Source organism: Limulus polyphemus, unplaced genomic scaffold, assembly GCF_000517525.1.
Source record: "Limulus polyphemus unplaced genomic scaffold, Limulus_polyphemus-2.1.2 Scaffold42, whole genome shotgun sequence".
NCBI classification, from domain to species: Eukaryota; Metazoa; Arthropoda; class Merostomata; order Xiphosura; family Limulidae; genus Limulus; species Limulus polyphemus.
This window is the reverse complement of record NW_013665652.1, coordinates 134,395-144,619: the sequence shown is the minus strand read 5'-3', so window position 1 is coordinate 144,619 and position 10,225 is coordinate 134,395. Positions and strand designations below refer to the sequence as shown.

Below are 10,225 nucleotides of genomic sequence, written 5' to 3'. Positions count from 1 at the left end.
AGTTTAAATAGTTTCTGTACTAGGTGTAGTCTCCAAAAACAAGGCCATTTGAATACTTTGTAAAGAGTCCTTTTAAAGGTAAGGCAGTTGAAGCAGAAACTTTAACATGCAATTCCTGTAAACAAAATAGTTTAAACAGATATTTAGTAATGTGTGGTCCATATCTGCTGTACCGTACATCAGAGTTAACTTTAAAATGTAATTGTCTGTAACGTAATTTCCTTAACTGTTTTTCAAGGAAGTAAATCATTAAGTATTTTAGTTCATACTTTTTGATAATATTTTAAAAGAATAATATTAATTAACAAGTTTCATAAGCTACATCAACCAATGCTTGAAATTTCTAAGAACAACCGCTTCGATGTAATCGTTTAGTTACTAACTAGAAATTAGTATAAACAAGTTCATGAACTGATCTTCTTCATTATTTTATTCATACTTAAGACATAAGATTATGTATTTAAGAGAATGTATTCGAAACAGATTTATAATAAGAATACATTTTTGTGGCCTAAAGTAAAATTATAGCTTTAAATTCTAGAACAATTATATTTAATTCTAAAAAACAAGAACAAAGAACCAAATGATACATATTCACCAGTTGTTATGTGCATACGTTTATGAACTTTATAATTTAAGTTATTTTCTCATCCATTATCATAAACTAGCATATGTCTGTTGAAACAATTCAACGGCCATTTTCCTGAAAATATAGATGAATAAGTATAAAATGTGCAATCAACCTAATTCCTTGTATCATAGTGCATATGCAATATCATAGTAGACCATTTTCAACCGTATTTTGTCATTCCATATATTATTTCAATAACGAAAATTCCATTGCGTTTGTTTTAAAGCAAAAGGAGACTGAATACAATGCAACGTTTGCAAAAATCTTTGGTAGTTGATGTAATGAGTGCACTCAACAAACTAGAGCGGTCAGCTTCACTAAGTAGCCGTTGTGATTTTTTCCGCTGGGTGCCATCGTTCCTTGTCATTTACTGAGCGCAAGAAAAGACTGTTACCGAAGCTAGTGCTTTTTGGCAGTTGTCATTTCTATAAGAAGTGTCAAAAGGGAGATATTCAATTCAATTTACTCTAGATTGTAGAGTAAAATCATGCATGTAGATAATGCCAACATGAATATATATATATATATATATATATATATAAACCGAACAACGAATTCAAACACTTTCCTCTCTTTATGCGGTTTTTCCGTACATTCTCCTATCCTCAATATATTTCTTTCAATCACTCGACGGAGGAAGTCCCGGTTTGTTTTTCATGAAATGTCTTCACAAAAAGAAAGAGTTTTGCTCTTAATAAGTTCTTTTCTCAGATCGACCATTCAGCACATACGAAGTCTGACCGATTGATGTTGATATCGATATGAAATTTTAGGAATGGCAAAATATGAATAATTTTCCTGCAATGTACTCATAGTGTTTCATGTAAAAATTCATAATTATGCTAACTAGAGTTTCCATAGAGCTGGCACATACACTGCGAACTTTTGAGAATCAAGTATATATTGTATATAATTTAACTGAACACTTTTTTGTGTGTAGTATTTCCTAATAATTTTGGCCAATTTATTGATTTTTCACCTTGATTGCTCGTCGCTAACATTAACATTTATTTCAGTTATTTGTATGTTAGTTTATATAATAATAATTTGGGTTGCGTACTTCTACTACTAAAAAAATAAATAAAATGTTGTTTTGGATTATTTAATTTTATTTACTTTCAGGTTGGGCCAGCACCAGGAAACAAGCCAATCAGAAGTCAGGCGAATTTGACAGTGTTAGGTATGTAAATTGTTTTTACGTTTAAATAGCATTATATTTTAACAATTTTGGTGATCTTTTATTAAAGGTAGATACATGTAAAATATATGTATAATATTTATTATATTATCTAATTAGGCTTTCTAATAAGACACTGCAGAGTATTATCGGATGAACAGTATTTAAATCTTAATTAAGAACATCAATACATGTTCTCAGTTTTGAAAATGGGTCATATTTAATGCTTTCCTTTTACCTTTCACCTTATTAGCTTGCCCACTTGCTTATAATTATTACCTTTGTTTCTGACACGTAGGTTTATTTAAGTCAGACCCAAAAGTACCTTTCTCGGAGTTTTTAATTGATTGCTTATTAACTAGTTATATCAAACAGTTATATTTTCATAATTCTTCACGAAAAAAAAAACGCGTAATATTATCAACCGATTTAAACCAAAACCTTTTGTGTTGTTATCGTATTTCTTGCTAGAAAATCTTATGATATATTTATATGTGGTAAATATTTCATATCAACAAGGTGTATATTGCCATGGTATCATAGCATCGTCAAGAAAAAATATATGAGTAGTCAGTTTCTACTTATAAGAGTTGAAATTCAAGTGCCTTGTTTGTGTATCATAGATAACGTTTTGAAGTTATGAATGCTAGTACCTCTTATATTCACTCGGAAAGGTATTTCCATTAGATCGAGTTCAATTTCAAGAATGATACCTAAGCCTTTGAAGATTATTGGTTATGCTCCATTCCAATAGGTTTAGTTTTTGCATTGGTGCACAGTTCCCAACCCATAGCTAACTTAAAGAAGCAGATTATTTTTCTCTTTCATTGTGCTATAATTATTCACTGTACCCTAAACCGAAAAACTTGGTATTTTATATAAAGAAAACGTATTTCAGTAGTGCCTTAATTCTGGCACATATTTAGTGTTTATTGGACTCTTTGCCAAATACTTCATGCTTGATCTTACCGTGAATTTTTTATTTGCCATTCCTTTATCTGCATTTTTGTGCTTGTTAATGAATATCAAGAATCTATTCCTAGATACAAAGAGTTCTAAACACAAAAACTATTATTATATCATAAATTATTGCGTTATGTGTCACTTTTTATTATACACTACAATTCTGTCATTACAGCACAGAAACATAATACAATATGAGTTTTCTTAAGAATGAAAATTAGTGCCTTAAAATATTCTTACTAGTATGAATCACAAAAGTTGCACATTATGTATTAAAATTTGTCAAATAAGACTGGATTATCTGAAAACAAAAACACGGACTTATTCGGTTTAAATAAATAATTAATTGCCTCATTAATAATTGAGTAAATAAAGTAACATTAGATTAATGAAATTGTTTAGAGATGCTCATACTAAGTACTTTTAAAGCAATATTCCGGCAAAGGAACCAAAAACTTGAAATGGATAGAAGTTCAATGTGTTATGAACTTTTAATTTTTCATGTAATCGCGGTACACCTCTTATGTTTTGACTAAAAATTTACTGTTTTGTCTTTTTACAACTATACAGCTCCCCGCTTAAAACAGATTTTCATCCACGTACTGGGCAGAGCAATGCGTAGCACGATTTGTATCGTTATAAGCCCTCAGACTTACTGCTGAGCCACCAGGAGGGTTAAAATACGTATATACATTCTAATTTTTAAAAGTATCTGCTAGAACATTTTGACTTAATGTTTTCACTCAAGAAAAAGCTCTTAGACAACCTCGATATAAAAAACTCCATGTTTAACGTTCTAGTAATTCTATAACATTTTTACCCCGGCTGAAAAAAAAACAAAACGATCAAATCTAACATCACGTTGATATTGTTTACCATAGAAGAGACAGCAAATTCATTTTCTTTAACATCATCTTTGTCCGTCACATATGGACTTAGGTTGAACCATTTTTTTTCCCACGGTCAGTTACCGTCATTCGATCCCTGATGGGGCAAATATTTAAAATGTTATTTATAAGGAAGTTTTATAAACAAGTTTTCCAATATTAATTCGATAGTTCTTAGTTTTAGACTTGCAGTACCACAACTCTGTATATTTTGTCGAATTTCGACATGTTCCACTAGCATAATAATATGATTTGGAAAAAACTGTTATCCGTCCGTCCGTTGCGTATGAATATGAAAAACAATATAAAGAGAAGAAGAGATACGCAATATATATATAGATGTAAGGCTTATTAGCACTAGAAAATATGACTTTATAACACCAAATTGTTATTCTTATTTAATTAGACACTCAACGTTTCGCTTTACAACTTTTTCAGGAGCGTTCACTAAAACACAAACCGAAAGAAGCTGTAAAGCGAAAAGTTGAGTGTCTAATTAAATAAAAACAACATTTTGGTGTTCTAAGCTCGTTTATTTCTAGTATTAACATGTCTTCTATACATCAATATGCACTAAAGAAATTAAATAATGAGACGCATTGCTTACTAAGAACGACTCTTATGGATACATGTTCGTTTCTGTGTGTATGCGTTACTTAAATTTAATTTAAAAAACTTTTTTCAATTGCTAAATTTTTAAATCATAATTTCATGTAATGCTTTAGCATCAAAATGATGTATAAAAATCAATATTTAGAGTATTATTTATGTTGTCTTATACTAATAAAATATGTTATTTTTTATATTATAAATTAAATTGACGTACATTAAGCATGTTTTGTTTTTATTTGAAAATGGAATATTATAAAGTCGTTTTGCTGTTAATAGATGTATCAACAAGGATGACTAATCAAAACCTTTGAAGGTGACGTGAGTACTCAGAGTATCAACATTGCCGAAAATGGTTTTACTTTTAAAAGAATTGAAGAATTTATATTAGTGATCAGATATTCGATTTTGTGTGATTAGATAAGAATGCGAATTAAGTGAAATACCACAACTTAGTATATTTTGTCAAATTTCGACCAGTTCTACTGATATATATATAAAACCCATCGTTAAAACATAACGCTATTTATCTCATTTAAATAAATTTTGCAAATAACATTTGGTGTCTTTGTTGCCACCCAATTTTTATGTTTTTAAATTTAACAGTTCCGCCAGAGAAAGTTGAAATCCGTCATCGTTCCAATGGAAGCGTGCTAGAAGTGCGTGAGGCTGAACGTGTTTCTTTGACGTGCTATGCTTATCAAAGTAAACCGCAATCTCAACTGAAATGGTACCGTAACCGCAAGGAGTTGAAAGGTAGGCCGCAACTCTTAACCTTACACTTGTTGCAATGCGTGATTAATTGCACTTTGATACATTAATGCAACGCACTTAGTATAAAGGTATTTGTTATCACAGAAAAATTATGATTTTAGTAGTTATCTAAAGTTTTCATGCAGTTTTACCTTCATAAGTTAATTCAACTGATGTTGGCGTTCTTTTTCAATTAATAACGACAAAACTTTGGGCTTTATAATTAATGTACTCATAAGAATTTTGATTTATTGTAAGTTTACCGTATTTTAGGAAAGGTGTTTGGTGGGTTGTTTTAGAGCAACGCCACAATGGGCTATCTGCTGTGACCACCGCGGGGAATCTAACCCCGGATTTTAGCGTTGTAAATCTGTAGACTTATAGCTGTCCCACCGGAAGACTTTCAAAAAGCAGAGAAAATAAATGTAATATAATAGTGAGGACGAGTAAACAGGTTTCATCAAGTGGGTAAATAACCTGAAGCATATGATTTTTCTGTTGTACTGTTTGTTTGATTAAAACAAAGTTGTACAATGAGATATCTCCCCTGAGCCTAAGAATGAATCGAACCAAAACTTATAACGTTATGAGACCTACGTTTTTCCCGGAAGCTTCGTTTTTAAACCCTTTTGGATTGGCAGAATGTCTACTCTCGCAACCACAATCATCTCACGATACCTAAAAGAACGTGATAAGTCCTGTGCTTCCCTTGGAAATGCTTCTTTATCTTCGATCGAGCTCATTCTGATAGCCAGAATTAATCGCTACTGTTTGGCTCTGCAATTTTCATTCTAACGAGCTTCTGTAAAGGACGGCGAGGCTAATTTTAGACCACACAAATCTTGACAAACGTTCCACAGACTGCCCATTGTACGTGGACGTTGGTTTCCGAGACCATGTTTGAGCATGCCAGAGGCATAAAAAATTTATTTGAAACTGTACCGTTGTTCGATATAAATGGCTTGTTTTTATTCCAGTTTCTTCAAATATCTTTCTCACGTTAAAAAAAAAAACAACAGAAAAAAAAAGATTGATTTCGAGATATGTGGCTGGAATTTTACGAGTTTCTTGTTTGTTAGCTTTCTTCAGCTTCTAAACCTTGTTTATTATTTTATTAATGACACTGTGAGATATGACCAGTTTCATCTCAATGGATTTTTCAGCGTGAGAAATTTATCTTTCGTAACCATAGCATCCACCTTGCTGATGAGAGCGTTGCTCCGGATTGACTTGAGTTGTAATATCAGAGCCTTTTGCTGTAACAAACGCTGTGTTCTGCGAATTTCTTCCATGAAGAGCACTAAAGACTCTTTTTCTCGTTATATGAATATATTTCTTTGCAAAAGCTTTGAAATATTAAGCCTCTCCTTGGTGGTATTGTCCTGTCAAATGATCAGAAATATACCTTGAACCAACTCTATAGATGCTCATTATGTCTGTGATGTCATGATTTGCATTCCCAGAGACAGACCACTGCATTAGCATATAAAAATTGCCCATATAACATGCAAGTAACTTTCTCTATCAGAAACATTAACCCTAAAAATAAAAATATACGTACTTGTTAAGTATAAAAACAATATAGGGACTTAAATCTTATTTTGTCGCTGTCTTGAAACAAACTTAATATTGTAGTATTGAAGGTGGCATGTTACGAACTTTATAAGAAAAATCCAAAATCCATAAGCATAACACACTTATAATAAACTATTTTTACATTTTTAATACACCATTCATTACCTCCTATTCCAGTGGTCACAGTCGTGTATGTATGCTAAAACTATTTGCATTACTTCTACTTAACATATTTTATTGAGAAATCAGTAACAGTTAATATAATGATACATATCATTTCATAACGTTTTATATATATATGTATATGTGTGTATGAAGTTGTTTTATTGTGTAACAACCGGTTTAACTTGCATGCCGATCGAAATATTTATTTCATCAATATATAGCATTGTAATCAATAAATAAACGAGCACCACTCTTGTAAGAGAGGGAAATAGTAACAACTGGTGATTATTCTTAGAAATACTAGTAATTTTAGCAAATAATTTTTATTGTTGTTTATTTCACTAAATACTGTCGTAAATGTAATGAACTTATCCGATTGAATTTATTCGTGTTTCTTTTTATAAAAATCTGACAAAAAAAAGTATGTGATATATAAAACATTGTCTATATTATCTAACCTGGCAATTTAAGAACCACATGATGCAACAGTGAATACTACGTAATCAAAAAATAATAATTAAGACTGAGAAATGACATTTATGTGTGAATTAATGTTAATTTTGTTATGAAAAAAATGTTTTCTAGAATGGTAGAAAGACAGAGAGCAAAATCACGAAAGTATTTTGTAAATGGAATTTTAGGATGAAGAGCACTATACTCGATTAATCACTTGAGAAAGGAAAATGTTCGAGATATTAACTGGAAAAAAAATGTTTGTTGATATAGTTATAGCTTACCTGTTTTGTTAAAAGATCCGGTGCCATACGAAGTGGAAGACCTGAGAAACAAATTATTCACAACCTTCAGTACAATCACTATTCATCCTAAACTAGAAGACAACAACGCCACCTACACGTGTGAAGTTGTACACCCTACTTTGAAAACTTCGTTAACAGCCACCGTTAGAATAAGTGTTTTGTGTAAGTTGTATTTGATTTCAAATTTTTCGAATACCGAAATTGTATCTATTTTAGTCAGTATAAAAGCAGAATTTAGTTATTAATGTACTGTTTCAATATTTATTTAAATATAGTTTTCATGCTTAGAGGAACGAATTTTTTATGTTGATACGATTTATTAAAATTGTAATCAAAGTATGTATCAATTAGATGAGACTTGGAATTTCTTTAAGTGATATAAAACATATATTTTAAGTCTCATATGCTACAAAATACTTTAACAGTTAAAGTTAATTTTCTTCAACCAGCACGTTCTGTGAAAACAGCATTAATCGTTATTTTAGCGAAACGTATAATTTCCGTATCTCCATGAATAATTCGATAAAGGAGCAACCTTTTTTCTCATTATTGCTTTTTAACTCATCCAGATCCTCCAGAGCCTCCGGAAATCGAAGGGTACAATGAACAGGACATTGTTCAAATAGGTGATACCTTAACATTGGCCTGCATATCACGTGGCGGCAACCCACCGGCAACATTAGTATGGTTTAGGAATGGTGTTCAGGTAGACAAAACATTTTCAGTTATAGGTCAAGAGACAACAAATAAGCATATTTTCCGCGTAACAGCATCAGACAACAAGGCCGTTTATCGTTGTGAGGCCTCAAACAGCGTAACTCTACAACCTCTGAAGGCATCATTGACCCTCAATGTTCTTTGTGAGTACTTTCTACCAGATTGTATATAAAATAGTAGCGTAGCATACAGTTTACTACTTTTTATTAATCTAGGATTAATAATTTCCCAGGTAAGATTTACATTATTTATGTACATTTATATTAAGAGTAATATATTTCAAGATATATAATTATAAATAAAGAACTATATTCAAAAATCCGTATTCCATTAACTGTAGGTAATTGCTCTTACAATCAGAAAACGTTGAAATATCAACTTGAATGTCTAATTGCAACTTAATTTGGGTTAGTCCTTTATTCACTTACATTTTCCATTTGTCATATTTTATGAATGGAACCCTTTTAATTTCCAACAAAAATGTTTATTTATATTGTAATTACCTATATTCTATATACGCTATAATTGCTTCATTCGCTTTTCATCTCAAGCCTCAATTACCTTTGGTTCTTTACCCACTCATAAACCATGCCATATAATAAGAGATTTTAGAAACGAATATTCATCTAGGCTTTCTGCTTTGATATAATTGCAAATAGATGTATAATCCCACCAAATCATAGTGAAACCTCAATAAATTATGATGGTTTTAAAGATACTAATACAACTTTTATGCGTTCTTTTAAGCCTAAGCAAATTAAATTCAAACTCTCTTAATATAATATTCACCATACACAAATAATTATTATATAAATCATTTAAAAAATATATTAGCTGACAATATCTACCAAACTTTACAAGTAAAATAATCCTTGGCATCTTACAACAGTCAAACTAAAGTTTCCGGTTATCAGAAAATAGTAGTATAAAATACAATGTTCTTTTACCATGCAAAGAAAATAGCAAAAACGGTAGTTCACAGAATTGTGATACAAAAGTTCGTGGCTAATTACTGATAATATTGATACAGTACAAAGTAAAAAAGTATTTGAATTTTTTTTTGCTGTTGTATTTCATTTTTTCTTACAATTCTTATAAAAGATATTTGGTGGTTAAAGCTAATTTTCTGACAGATCATTGTAGAGAACTGAAAGTCCGTTAATTCTATTAAATATTATAAGCTAATGGAGGTATAAAAAAGTTGCGATATAAAAAATGTTTTGAGTTTGATCCTCCTTATCTGTTCATTCAACTAACTACTTCGAATAATCCATTCGTTATATTTCAATTCATAATTTTATTTTGTAGCTAGAATATTTTGCTATAATATTTAATCGTACTTAAATATAACTCATTTCATCTATATTATCTCATTTTTAAATTGTTAAGTATCACTAGAAATTCTTGCTTTTAATCTATTAAAGCAACACATCGATGAAAAGAAAATTCAAAATAACTAATCATTGCAGACTTAGTTATCAAGCATAAACAAGAATAGTTGAATTTTTTCAACATCTTCAAAAATTATTTAATATAATACTGTTTTTCAAAACTCTACTATAATAATAATTGCACTTAATTTTAAGAACGTATAGGTCTAAAATGTGGGACAAGAACAGTGTGTAAATATTCTATAGAATTATGTAACGTTATTGTGTGCTGTACAATGAATAAAAATATTAGAAGAAACTAACAAACTTTAGCTGTTGGTGAACGAGATAAACATGGATACCTTCAAAGTAAGAATTTAGTTAAAATTTTCACTCTTTTTCACTCAAACCTACTTAATTCTATGTGTAATCTGAAGTTAAGTAGCGAAAATACATACTTTACTACTGATTGAAATATATAGTTTTAATGGACAGATATTTTTTTACGTGCTTTTGTTAATCTCTCTCTCTGAATATTCTAAAGCTTGAAGCTCTTTTCATAAATGCTCATTTTTTCTTGTGCGTATTTAACATTTTAAAGAAGTCCTGAATAACCAATT

The 10,225-nt window shown here is 30.4% G+C and overlaps 1 protein-coding gene across 2 annotated transcripts in view; it reads left to right on the top strand.

Moving 5' to 3' along the window:
* Positions 1–10,225, top strand: part of LOC106461973 (synaptogenesis protein syg-2-like) — a 141,728-nt gene that overhangs the window by 96,551 nt on the left and 34,952 nt on the right. For both annotated transcript variants that reach the window (XM_022389268.1, XM_022389262.1), the window contains exons 4-7: positions 1,754–1,811; positions 4,874–5,023; positions 7,513–7,680; positions 8,088–8,378. In XM_022389268.1, coding sequence (XP_022244976.1) covers positions 1,754–1,811; positions 4,874–5,023; positions 7,513–7,680; positions 8,088–8,378 — 667 coding nt within the window. The remainder of the gene's footprint in view (positions 1–1,753; positions 1,812–4,873; positions 5,024–7,512; positions 7,681–8,087; positions 8,379–10,225) is intronic.